Source organism: Caretta caretta, chromosome 1, assembly GCF_965140235.1.
Source record: "Caretta caretta isolate rCarCar2 chromosome 1, rCarCar1.hap1, whole genome shotgun sequence".
In the NCBI taxonomy this organism is placed as follows: domain Eukaryota; kingdom Metazoa; phylum Chordata; order Testudines; family Cheloniidae; genus Caretta; species Caretta caretta.
In genome coordinates, this window is record NC_134206.1 from 307965015 (window position 1) to 307979145 (window position 14131).

Sequence of the window (14131 nt, forward strand, 5' to 3'; positions counted from 1 at the left end):
TTTCTTTGAATAGTTAAATCTCTCCAGGTATAAAGTCAAGTCAAGCATTGGCTGAGCCACTGCATTAGCTGTTAGCATGCTCACCCTCTCTTTTTGGCTGAATTTCGGTGGTGGCTATCACCTTCTTTCCAAGGTTTTCCAACGATGTCTGGGGAAAACACTCTCCCACATGTCTCTAACTTTGGATTATCCTGATACAAAGCTGACAGTTCTTGTTCTTCATTGGAGAAGCTGGAGTTCTTGGAGGGAGATGAGGCACTGGAAGGTTTCTGGCCTTTTTGGTTTTATACTGCCTTTTGTGGGGAGAATGATTGTCCTTGTTGAAGGACAGGCCTCATTTCTTTTCAGGTGTTCCCTTTTGGGGCCCCCAAGCTCGTTCCTCAATTGGATATACACAGGGCTATCCTTAGGATTTATGGGGCCCTATGCAGTTTTATTAAACTGGTGCCCGTATGCCCGACGGCAGCCCAGGTTCACATGTGTATTTTAGATTAGTGTGGTCTTTTGAAGGATTTATTTAAAAAACTGTATGTTTGAAGACCCAAGCATTTAAGGCTAAAGATGAATACTCAGATTGTGCATCTAAAAATCTATGCAAGGATTTTTTAGAGATGTGATTTAATAATCTTCAGCAACACACTAATTAAATATTTTTAAAGTAAATTTTTAAACTAAAGTCCTGTAGACTAACATGTTCTGAGTAAATATTACAGTAATGCACAACTGTTTTTGTCAGTAAATTCAGAAACTGACAGTATATACCTGGGGTATGGCAAATGCCTGTTAAAAGTGTTAAATACCACTTGAATGGCTCTTTCACAGTTTCAATGTTGTGCTAATAGGTCTGGCAGGCTGGAGGCTTTTTCACTTTTAAGTACTAGATCCCCTCTGGAGGAAGACTCACCAGGCTGCAGCAGCCAGCTGTGGTGGGAGCCTGCAGGAAGGGTCAGAACGGTATAGGAAGAGGTGGGATGGTGGACACTAAGACCCAGGGGTGCCCCAAATTTTCAGGTGCCCTACACAGTTGTGTATGCTGCGTATACGTAAGGACGGCTCTGGATTAAGATTTATTGGGACCCTGGGCACAAAGAACACTTGTCCACCCCCCCAGCTGATTAAAACTACAAATGTATCAAATTGCATTAATACAAAGACTCCATTCAATGTTTACACACTGCATTAATAATAAAGCATATCATAACACAGTTCATTATGCCTAAATTAATTGCTCAGTTTTTCCTCAGAGAAAATGAATATGGCTAGATATTATCCATAGCATCACACAAAGGTGTTCATTGCTAATCTGGACAACATTAGTGTTTCAAGTATCTGTCATTCACAGGTCAACAAATGGTTCTTTCATCTCCCCCAATTTTCTTAAACTTGACCATTATGCATTTTTTTCAACCCATTGATCCTGTTACAGTCCAGTTTTTCTTCTGTGGAAGCAAAGATGTCTGAAAGACAATAGTCACAATTCCAGAAAGAACTTAATTAAAAGAAATAATCCTAATCTGAGGTAAAATTTTTCTATTATTAAGAACTTTAAATTTCAGCCAATTGTGAGAAGTGGTTTGAAACAAAGTTTGCAATTGCTCACATAAACTATGAAAAAAATGTTAAAAGAAGCTGTGTGCGCCAAAGTGACTCATGGCTTTCTGCCAAAGGCAATTCATGTCACACCATGAGAACGTTGATATTTTACCAATTAAGTTTTAGGACTAACTATTTCAGCTATTCAGAAACTAGTTTATACGTATACTTTAAATCACACTTTTAAGAATATTCCAGGTTCTGAGTAGCCACAGCACATAACGGGATATTCGGTCATTACTAACCCAATGAGAATATAGTTTTTCCAATAATACTGCAGAGAGAGAATATTCAATCACTCTATTATACCAATGCCTGATCATCGGTGTAATGGAGGGGAAAAAAAGTCACTGGAATTGAAGGTTCTCACAAGATAAATTTCTCCCACTTCTATAACTATCTGGGTTTGTCCTTTATGTATTACTCCCCAACCAGGATTGGCTTTGGCATTCACATAGCAACAGATGACCTTTAGCCAATGACATGAGTTGATTCCACTGACCATTTTTGTTAAGTAAATTTGGGTGGACCACAATTCATCTGTCAAATTCATAGCTGAGGGAGCTGGGTCTGGAAGCTGTGGACCAGTGTAAACAGTGCCACATTGGCCCATGCTGTGTGAGAGAGGAAATATACACAAAGATCTTAAAAGTACCGTCTGGGGTAAATAACTCTATAATCTTTCCTCTTCCAAGCTAAGATGGGAGAACTATAATACAGGAGGCCTCATATCAGCTGAGCAGGTGGGTAAATAATGCCATATGACAATGCTGTGAAGCACACGCATGGGGAGGTGGGATTCACAAAGGTCTCAGGGGTGCAGGTAGGGGTAAATAGGGTACATCATGACATATTAAGATGGGGTAAATAATGCTTCATTGTGAGATGCAGGGATAGGGGCATCCAAAGGCCTCAAAACTGTGGATGGAGGCATAAAAACCCCAAACAAAGCCTGTGTCTCACCATATATTTTGCAATCACCAAAAGACACATGAAAAAAAAAAACTGGAAGAGGAGGGGAGAGAATAGATCATACCTAGGGGAGAGATTGAACACTGAGAGGCAAGGATGAGGCGATGGGCACTACCACGGTATGTGAGCGGGGTGGGAAGGTTTCCATGTCCCCTCCTGGGTCCCCTGTGCTTGTGGGGGTTATATTTCCCTGCACAGGTGCCGACTTTCCAACGTGCCAGGAGATGTTTGACTCCCGGTTTTGCCCCAGGCCCCTCCCCAACTTCACCCCTTCCCCAACGCCCCACCCTGTCCCGCCTCTTCCTGACCAGTTCTGCACTCTCCCCTGAGCACGCCCCATCCCTGCTCCTCCTCCCTCCCCGCCCGCCCCCCCCCCCAAGCTGATCAGCAGTGCCAGCCAGCAGGCAGGAGGCATATGGAGTAAAGTGGGGTGCTGATAGCGGGGCTGCTGGTGGGTGCTCAGCACCCACCATTTTTTCCCAGTGGGTGCTCCAGCCACGGAGCACCCACAGAGTTGGCGCCTATGTTTCCCTAGGGCTGCCCCTCTGGGTTGAGGTAGCAGGGTTTTCCCTGGCCCCAGGGAGGATATGGGGGGATTTGGGATGCAAAGAGTGGAGTACCCCACTAAGTACACATCTTATTCAGGATTGTTTCACAAACCTCCCATTCATGTTCTGCCAAAAAGCTTCTTCTTAGCTTGTATGCAAGGGAGTTGTGAATATCAGGGACACATGCAGCCTATATCATGATGTGATTCCTGATGCACCAGTTCCAAAGTCTAACGGCTTCCAGGCAGACTGGATCGGCTCTCACTCATCCTTGTTTGTTTATATAGACCACCATGGTGACAATGTCTGACATTACTGTGCATGTAGTGAATGTATGAGCAGAAGGAAAGCCTTGCATGCAAGGTAGACCACCCTCACTTCCCATACATTTACATTTAGCCTGGCTTCTCATGGTGTCCATGTATCCTAAGCAGTGTGTATGTCCAGATGAGCGCTCCACCCCAGGCGGGAGGTGTCTATTACAATGGTGGCCCTGGGCATGGGAAGGTTGAAGGAAAGCTCCACCATGACCTTTTCCAGGTTTGACCACCAACCGTGGGAGGTGTAATTCTGGTGGGAACTGTCAGCTTGGAGTTGATGTGGTCCTTGTTTGCTCGATAGATCAAATGGAGCCAAGCTTGCAGACACTACAATTGGAGTCTGGCAAATGGTGTCACATAGGTGCATGTGGCCAGCTGGCCTAACTGTGAAAGACACCTATATGCTGTAGTTCATGGTCTGTGGGTAATTCATGAAATCAGATTGCTCATTGTATGAAACCTGTCTCCAAGGAGGAATGCTCTTGCAGAAACTGAGTGTAACATTGCTCCTATAAAGTTTGTCTTTCTGGGTAACAAAACGAACTTTTATTTGTTTATGCAAATGCCTAGGGCTGCTAAAATTTGTATGAGAGACATTATTGCTGACCTGACCTCCTGATGAGACCAGCCTACCAGGAGTCAATCTCCTAGGTATGGAACACTGTATAGCCCTGGCGCATCATCTGGACTGCTACCATAAAGAAAACATTTGTAAATACTGTGCTGTAGCGAGTCTGAAGGTGAGGACCCAAAATTGGAAATGTTCCTGCCCAAATGTAAAACACAGGAACGTCCTGTATGATGGGTGAATATCCATGTTGAAATTCAAGTTCTTTATGTTGAGAGTTGTGTACCACATCCCTTCCTAAAGGGAGGGAATAATCGATGCCACCTGGAATCATCTGGAATTTCAGCTTTCAAATGAAAATGTCGAGTTGCCGAAGATATAGGATGGGTCTCCATCCTCTGTCTTTTTCGGGAGTTAGGAAATACGGGGAGTAGAACCAACTCCCATGGCAATGAGGTAGGATGCGCTCTATTGCCCCTGAGCGTAAAAGGGATTCCACCTCCCACTGAAGAATCACCTAGTGAGAATGGTCCCCGAAGAGGGAGTTGGAAGGGGGTTTGTGAAGAAGGAAGGAGAGAAGCTCTATGGAGTATCCTTGATAGATAATCTCCAGAACCCAACTGTCCAAAGTGATCTTGTTTCAGTTATGCCAAAGAGTGTAAGACAGCCCCCAAAGGCAACAGGGGGATAAATGGGTGTCATCAGCAGTGTTACGTGGGTCTCGAGCAATATGTCGAAAATGGCATTTGGCCTACAGTTGAGAGAGAGCAGAAATTGTAGCAGTATAGGTGGCTGAAAACCCAGGCCTCTGAATCCTGTGGCATTTGCATGGAGGCTTGGCTGGGCTCTGGTAACAAGGAGCATTGGGAGGAGGTGGACCTGATCTAAAGGGCTGCCATTTCCTCCTGGAAGACTGGGGTATAAATCTCCAGGAAATAGAGAGTCAATCTTGAATCCTTTAGTGAGTGCAGGGACTCCTCTATTTTCCCATTTAAAGAGGCTGTACTTGTCAAAGAGGAGTCCTGGATGATGTTTTGGACCTCCCTAGGAAACCCTGACAATTGCAACCAAAAGTCCATTCTCATGACCAAGCCAGTGGCCAAATTCTGGAACCTGGGTCTACAGCGTCTGGAGCCTGGAGGTCTACTTTTGCCACTAACGTCCCCTATTCTAAAAGAGGCTGAAATTGGGCTCTGTCCTCCATGGGAAGTCCACAAGCTTGGAATAGTTACTAAAGTCCTATTTCGCTAACAAAGCTTGGTAATTAGCACCTTGAAATTGCACCCCTGTGGAGGAAAAGAACTTCCTTCCCAGGAGGTGCAGTGTCTTAGCACCTTTATCTGCCAGAGTGGCCCAGTGATAGTGTGACTGAGCTCTTTCTGTAGCTGCCTGTACCGCCAGAAAGTTGGGGACAAGATGGGAATATAAACATTCAACTCCTTTAGCAGGAACAAAGTATTGCCTCTCGACTTTTTGTGGTGTCGGGGCACATGATGCCCCAGCATGTCATACTGCTCTGGCCAGTTCTAGTATGGTCTCATTGATTGGAAGGGCCACCTTACTCAGTTCCGGAGGTTGCAGGATGTCCAGGAGCTAGTGTTGAGGGTCCTGGATCTCCTCTAATGGGATCTGTAGGTCATTGTCAACTCTTTGTAACAGCTCCTGGTACTAGCGGTGGTCATCCAGCAGAGAAGGCAAAAAAGGAGGGACCACGTCATCCTGGAATGATGAAGAGGCACCCATCGGAACCATCAGTACCTGCAGCTCTGGTTTTGGCCTTTCCTCCTCATATACTAACTGAACAAGTTGGTGAGAGGAGAGGAGAAGAGCCCGGATGCCTGCCATAAGAATCCCACTGACCCCAATAATGCCCGAAAGAGGGATTGATCAGTCCAGGTGGATACCAGAAGTCCCAGAGGGGAACATATCCAGAGGAATGGTGAGTGTAACCTCACAACTATCTTTCGGGGCTCGAGTATCTCCGTAGAGATACTGGTGCGGCCATCTCCTCTGACTCACCCAAGAACTGTTCCACTGGTAGCGATGATGCCTTCAGTACCAGGACACTTCTGCCAGATGTTTGGAAATTGGACTGCTCCTGGGACATTGATATAGACTCCTTCTTGGAGTAAGAACATTCCTTAGGAGGGCGGGCTGGAAAGAAGTGGAGACAGTGGGTAAGGAATGACTATTCTCCAGTGTTCTGTATGTCTCCATATGCCCTGGTGTCTAAGGGGTTCCAGCAGTCAAGTCTAAAGGACCCGGTGCATCTGTGACAGCTGGATGGTTTTTAGATGAATGAGGCAGTACTTGTAGAGGAACGGGTGAACATCTGTCCTTATGCTTGGGTTCAGAGGTGACTGGAATCGGTGGATCTTTCTTTTTACACGCTTTGCCCTCCAATCTAGGGAGTCTTTAGCAAAGCCAGTTCCTTAGGTTCTATATGCAACATCTCACCCAACTTGGAGAGGCTCGGGGAGGAAGTATATTTATTATGCACAGTCCTTGAAGAGGATCTGTCCTTGAGCCCATGAAAGCACCCTCTACTCTCATGGGAAGCCCTAGAACAGTGGTTTTCAAATTGTGGTCTGCACACCCCTGGGGATCCACAGACTATGTCTAAGATTTCCAAAGGGGTCTGCACCTCCATTCAAAAAAGTTTAGGTGTCCACGAATGAAAAAATGTTAACAACCACTGTGCTAGAAAAAGAGTCCTTGGGCTTATATATTGAAAGCTCCATTCCAAGGCATGTGCTTGGAGGGGCACTGCTGGTCAGTTGAGGTTGATGTATGGGGGGGGGGGGTCTCCCTAGACTGGATCGGAGAGGGGCCTAACAACCTTCTCCATCAGATGCTTTTGTAGGCAAAGCTCCTGGGCTTTTCGAGTTCTGGATGGGAAGGAGTGACAGATGCTGCACGCTGCAGAGATATGCACCTCACCCAGACACTACAGGCACCATTAATGTTTGTAACTGATGGAGAAGAGTGAGAGCAGGAGAAGCAATTCTTGAATCCCAGGACTTTGGGCATGGTCCCAGCGCCAGGGTGGGGTTCCCTAACTGGGGAAAAGAAATATTCTATGCTAACTATAACTTTAATTACTAAGCTAAAATACTAGGGCTGTCAAGCAGTTAAAAAATTAATCATGATTAATAGCACTGTTAAGTGAGAACTAGCATTTGCATGGCACTGTTGTAGCCGGTGTCAAAAGGTATTTATGTGCCAGATGTGCTAAAGATTCATATTTCCCTTCATGCTTCGACCATCATTCCAGAGGACATACATCCCTGCTGATGACAGGTTCTGCTCAATAACACTCCAAAGCAGAGTGGACAGACATGTTCATTTTCATCATCTGAGTCAGATGCCACCAGCAGAAGGTTGATTTTCTTTTTTTGGTGGTTCGGGTTCTGTAGTTTCCACATCAGAGTATTGCTCTTTTAAGATAGCTGAAAGCATGCTTCACACCTCTTCCCTCTGAGATTTTGGAAGGCACTTCAGATTCTTAAACCTTGGGTCAAGGTGCTGTAGCTATCCTTAGAAATCTCACATTAGTACCTTCTTTGCGTTTTGTCAAATCTGCAGTGAAAGTGTTCTTAAAACGAACATGTGCTGGGTCATCATTGGAGATTATTATAACATGAAATATATGGCAGAATGCAGGTAAAACATAGCAGGGGATGTACAATCACACCCTCCCTCCCCCCAATGAGTTCAGTCATAAATTTAATTAACACCTTTTTTTTTTTTTTAAACAAGCGTCATCAGCCTGGAAGCATGTCCTCTGGAATGGTGGCTGAAGCATGACGGGACGTACAAATGTTTAGCATATCTGGCTCGTAAATACCTTGCAATGCCAACTACAAAAGTGTCATCCGAACGTTTGTTCTCACTTTCAGCTGACATTGTAAATAAGTGGGCAGCATTATCTCCTGTAAATGTAAACAAAATTGTTTGTCTTAGTGATTGGCTGAACAAGTAGGACTGAATAGATTTGTAGGCTCTAAAGTTTTATATTGTTTTGTTTTTGAGTGCAGTTAGGTAACAACAACAAAAACTTGACATACGTAAGTTGCACTTTCACGATAAAGAGATTGCACTACAGTACTTGTATAAGTGAACTGAAAAATACTGTCTTATTTTTACAGTGCAAATATTTGTAATAAAAATATAAAGTGAGCATTGTACACTTTGTATTCTGTGTTGTAACTGAAATCAGTCATATTTGAAAATGTAGAAAAACATCCAAAAATATTTAATACTTTTCAATTTGGATTCTTTTAACAATAAGATTTAAACTGTGATTAATAGTGATGATTTTTTGAGTTAATTGCATGAGTTAACTTTGATTAATCAACAGCCCTATAAAATACATAACTACTTAAAAATATTTTCTGTCTTTGCAGGTTATACAAGCAAGTGAAGGAGAACATTATTCTGAGTCAGGCCATGTGGCAGAAGGAAGGAAGTGGAGAGGCATCAGCCTGCACTGCCTCTTATTCTCTCAGTAAGGAGCATGAGGAGAGCTACCGCACATGGGCAGGCCAACGGACACTGCTTTGAAGAATTTCCAGTCTCAGGCTCCTGAAGCACATGCATACCCACGTGTGGAATACACATAGGGACCATGGCTCACAGAAGGAGAAGATAATTAGAGGCCCAAAAGACGTTTTTAAATGTAGCGATAATATTTTTTTCCCTTAAGATTGTGGACATAGTGGTCAAAGTTGAAACAATTCTTTTCACTCCTATGCAGATTTTCACTCCTTGTATTGCATGGCTGCTCTCTCATGAGTGACATTCCTTCTTAAAATAAATCTGATAGTTCAGTTTAGAACTGCTAGTTTTCTCTTTATTAGAGCAGGGCAAATTAGTTTGGATTAATAATTTATTTACTGAAAAATGCAATTTCAGTTGACCTGAAACTATTTAAGGATGGATTAAATTTATTTTTGCTGGGAAAAACTTTTTTGGTGAGGGGGACAAAGACTGCATGCAGACAGGCCTGATGTCACCCTTTAACAAAGTGCTTAGGGCACTTGCCTGGATGTGGGAGACCCAGATTTGAATCCCCACCCTGGAGCAGAGAGTTGAACTCCGGTCTCCCCCCTTCCCAGGCTAAAGGCTAGTCTGTTCTTATGCTCTTCTGTTTAAAGCCAAGGAGAGAATATAAACGTCTGTATAGCCTGGTGATTAAAGGTATGCCTACACAGGGATAAAAATCCTGCAGCTGACCCAGGTCAGCTGACTTGGGTTCACAGGGCTCAGGTTCCAAGGCTGAAAAATCACTGTGTAGACATTTGGACTCAGGCTGGAGCCCAAGCCCGAATGTCTACATGGAGATTTTTAGCACTGCAGCCTCAGATCTGTGAGCCTGAGTCAACTGACCTAGGCCAGCTGCAGCTGTGCTGCGGGTCTTTTATCCCCGTGTAGACGTACCCTTAGGCACTCCCTAGGGGGTAGATAATGTGGACTCAGGTCTTCTCTCTCTCTCATTCAGAAGAGGGATTTGAATCCACATCTCCCACCAGACCACATCCCCTCCTAGGAGTGCCTTAATCCACAGACCATAGAGTTGTTCTCACTCTCTCTTTAGCCCAATGGATATTTAGGTATTTATACAAACTGGAACAGCTTCAAAAGGAAAGATCGAGAGCAACCTGCTCCAGAATAGCTTATAGCTTGGTGGTGTGGGGATCTGAGTTCAATTCCTTGCTGTAGAGAGGGGATTCAAACCTGGGTTTCCTATATCCCAGGCAAATGCCAAACTGAGCTGAGCATTTTTTCTGATTTTTCAGTTTCATGTCTGAACTGAAAAAATCAGTTATGCGCCCAGCTCCACTCCTTACACACACAAACTAAGGCCCTGGTCCTACAGTCATCACTCGGGGCCTAAAGGAGAGGTCTTTGTCTCCTAGGATATGTCCTCCTGCAAAGTTAGCTCAGGCTGTAACTTAGGTGTTGCCCCACCCCTAGTTTTTTTCCTTCCCTTTTTCACCTCCCTGACTTCTTGCAGAATTTAAACACATGATGCTGCATCCTGTGTGATCATTACAAATCTCTCTTCAGATTTGCTTTTCCCCTCCACTACCCCCCACCCTCCACACACAGAGTAAGCTACAATTACCATGCTTCAGTTCTCAGATGCTAGATGCTAAGGCACATTCCTCTGATCTTCAGCTGATCAATGATGCTGAAAACCAGTTGCTGTTAAACAGATGCATGCCATGTTTTCAGCACCTAAACTGATGACAAGGTCAGGAGATATGAAAACTCTTGGTCAGTGTTCACTGGAAATCACTGGTCTGTTACTGCACAAGAATTTATACATAATTGAGGTTTGTCACAGGATCCACTCACCGCTAAGGACACCTCCTCCTGGCTGCTGTGGGATTAGTTCCTTCCAGGTGCTGCACTCTCCTCTGGTAGAGTCTCCACCCATCGTCCTCTCTCGCCCTGTGGCTCCTTCTCACTCCAGAAGCTGCAGCTTCCTCTTTGTGACTTGCCTCTCCGGCCAGGTCACTACGGTCCTCCCCTTCTGGGTATCTTTCAGAGCAAACCATCCCAGGCAGTCTGCTCGCTATGGCCTGGTCTACACCTCCCCAGTGCTTGGTATGGGAACCCAGGCCAGCCCTCTACTCCAGGTTCCAGCTCAGGGACCCTATCTTCCACAGCTAAGGTCTACATTATCCTTTGCCTGGCTGCTTTCCCTTGAGCCTTTTCTACCTTTCTGGCTCTCTACTCTCTCTGGGTTTGCCAGCCACACAACTCCCTCCTCCCAGGGAGTAACTGTAGGCTCCTTGACTCTATAGCCCCAAACACATCACCCTTCTCTCAGGGAGTGACTGCAGACTATTTCCCTGCAGTCCCTTTTGGCTGTCAGCTCCTAGGCTTTATAAAGGCCCTTCCTGTTCCTATCCAGATGAGCCTTGTCTCTAATTAATCCTTGCTCCCTGGCTCCTCTTTCAGGCGCAGCCCAGGCAGATTGGCCCACCTCACCACCTTAACCCTCTCAGGCCTTGGGTGGGGTGGACACCCCATCACAGGTTGTAAGAAAACAATGCTGAAATTTATGCATTTCCTCCCAGAATATATTTTAAAGGAGATAACTATGAAATCAGCCATTTAATCCTTCTAAATCCACACAGATACAATATACACACACAAGACCAAGAGACAGACAAACATGGAGCAGTACAAAAGTTTTATTGACATAAGTTTGGGATGGCTGCCTTACTTATTGTGGTGAAGTGCTCGGAGTACATTTATGGAACCCTTGCCCCTTCCAAAATTAACTTGAACAGTGGTCTTTTGGAAGGTGCAGCGATGAGCATGTTGCCCATACCTCTCTCAAAGCAACCTCTTGGTAATTCACCAGGTGGCACTGAGGTCTGATCTTAAGGAAGCCATGTATCCTCCTCTTCTGACTAGATAATAAGGTACCAAGACAGTGATTGTATCCACATTATTACTATTCACAAGTATAAATTGTGGCCACCATAAAGAGGGTGGGTGGATGGAGTATTTCTTTCACATACACACTTCCCCTAATGGGAAAGTAATTTAAGTCTGTAGTGAGATAAAAGATATTTCAGGTTAACTGCAATTCAAATGTTATTTCACAGTAACTACATAGTAAATCCACTATAAAAATTGGTAATTACATGGTAATTCATGTTATTGCTGATACATTATCTCTGGGTAACCATGTAATTAAACTTGTGCTGTAATTCTTTCAATAAGAACTGTTTTGGTAAAACAACATTATTTCCTGGATTCATTTTTTAAAATGCTATTGAAAGAGTAGAAAACTTTTACATCATACATTAAGACTCATTTATTAGAGGACCTTCCCAAAGAGTGGGAAGTTGTGTGAAGTAACTGATTTATTGCATTATAATTTCTCTCCCTTTTCTTTTTTAAATATAGGAGACATAATGCAAACTCATAACAGTTCAAACACATGAAGCCTACAATAAGCAAGAGAGAAACAAAAGCACGTTTCAGCAGGCAAACTGTGGGGTAATCAAAATATTTAATATGGCTTGTAGCTGAAAGTAATTGATCCAGGTTTCCAATCATTTTAATTATTGCCACATTCCATTCACTTTTCATTAAGTGAAGATAAAAACATGTTCAGTCTTTAAAATGCATGTACATTAGCTTTAAGCCAGTACTGTACATATTGTGCAACTCATCTGTATGCAACACATGAATTTCATAGAATATATTTATATACTGTATATATATATATACACACACACACACGCGCAAACACACACACATACACACAATTTTCTGTGGTAATACCCCTGAATAACATCATTTAAGCAATGCTAATTTCCATATTAGAAAACCCACTTACGAGGCTGGCATAACTTCCCACTAAGTTTAAATCAATATAATTTCCAGATTAAAGCAATACAATATTTCATTATGAACATCTTATTTACATACAAATTAAACTGTGGTCCCGTACACACATTATATTACAAGGAAACCATTTTAATTTTAAAAAATTATTTACATATTTGAGTTCTTTGTTCTTTAATACAGAGATTATGTGAACACTGAAATCTGTATACTAGGCAGGTCTATTTATTAGATTTTTCTATTTGTATTTTTTTGTGCAAATTCCAAATCTTTGCTTTTAAGTTGTCATCATCTGCCTCTATTTGCCTTGTATTACTGCTGCTGCTTTTTTGCGTACTGAGAAGGCTGGGTGACTTTACTTCTGGGAACAGGAAGAAAAGATTTAACTCTTGAAACACCCAACTCAGTCTTTGATTTACTGTTGGTGCATTCCACAGTGCGATTGCTGCTGAGAGGACGGATCCCATCCTGTGAATAAAATACAGCATCTTTTTAGCATAAGCATATCCATCGTAAGAACCAAGAGCACCAAAAAAGAGCAAAACAGTGAGTGTCTACTGTTTACAGCATCTTGCACTTTTTGGAAGCATGATAGCCTCAGGAAAAGGATAAAATTCAGGTCCTTGTGAAACAGTTACAGTTTTAGCTTCACTAACCAGTTAGAATCCAATACTCTAATAGAAGTTGCTTTTGTAAAAAAAAGCTAATGGAGCATTTCTTCAATAAAAACTTCTTAACATATCATACAAGGACAACAGTAGTGCTCTGGACAAATTATACCAGCTGATGCTCGGTACCGCTCTTTTTACTTTTCTCTCTCTCTCTTCCTCTGAAGAAGAAAGATTCCCTGGACTATATGGAGAATTTCTCCCTCCTCTCATCCCCAGAAGCTCAGCAGTCCCTTTAGCAGAGGTTTGCGGCACCACTGGCACTTTTAAGTTACATTCTTTTCAAATCTAAATTTAAAATATTGAAAAATCACTACTTTAGTGTGAACAATAAGCAGAGAGGTAGGTGTGTACGGAGACCCTTAAACTGCTCCTGGAAGGACACCATCCTACTTTATGGACTGTTTTAAAATTCACTATCTGCCATACAGGCTCGTCTTCACAACTGTCTTTGTTAGCCACTCAGTATTTCAAAGCCTCTAAAACCTTTAATTGGCCTTTCAAAATTCTAATTCAGTACATGTGCTGTGCTCGTAAAATACCACCTGATGTTTTTGTGCCTGTCATAAGATTCAGTAGTTTTGTAAATCTATCCAATCAGTTGATTTGTTGCTGAGAGCTTCTTCTCTTCTTTGTTGGGAGGCAGAGGGGGTGTGTGTGATCACATAATCAGCTAACCATCATCTTTGCAATTCATACTGCAGCTTCTTTCTTTTATAATGTAATGTCAGGGTAGCAGCAATCATTAAAAATGTGGCGTAGTCATGCTATAATTCTATGGGCAAGTCTACACTACAGTGAGGATCGACACTCTGAGATCGATCCACCAGCGGTCGATTTAGTAAAGACCCGCCAAATCAACTGCAGATCGCTCTCCAGTCGACCCCTGTACTCTACCTCCAACGAGAAGAGTAATGTAAATCGGTGGGAGATTTTCTCCCGTCGACCCCCCGCGGTGTAGACCCCACAGTAACTCAACCTAAGGTACATCGACTCCTGAGTTGCGTAGCATAGGTCGACTTACCGTGGTAGTGTAGACATAGCCTTTGTGGGAATAGGGGTAGAGGAAGAACCCCCAGCACAAAAGGC

General features: G+C 43.3%; 1 protein-coding gene across 1 annotated transcript in view; it reads right to left on the reverse strand.

The window, feature by feature from the left end:
- Nucleotides 1-11190: 11190 nt before the first annotated feature.
- Nucleotides 11191-14131, reverse strand: part of CTTNBP2 (cortactin binding protein 2) — a 193250-nt gene continuing 190309 nt past the window's right edge. Inside the window, 2 exon segments of the mRNA XM_048836159.2 lie at nucleotides 11191-12701; nucleotides 12703-12842. Coding sequence (XP_048692116.2) covers nucleotides 12596-12701; nucleotides 12703-12842 — 246 coding nt within the window. The 3' untranslated portion in view covers nucleotides 11191-12595.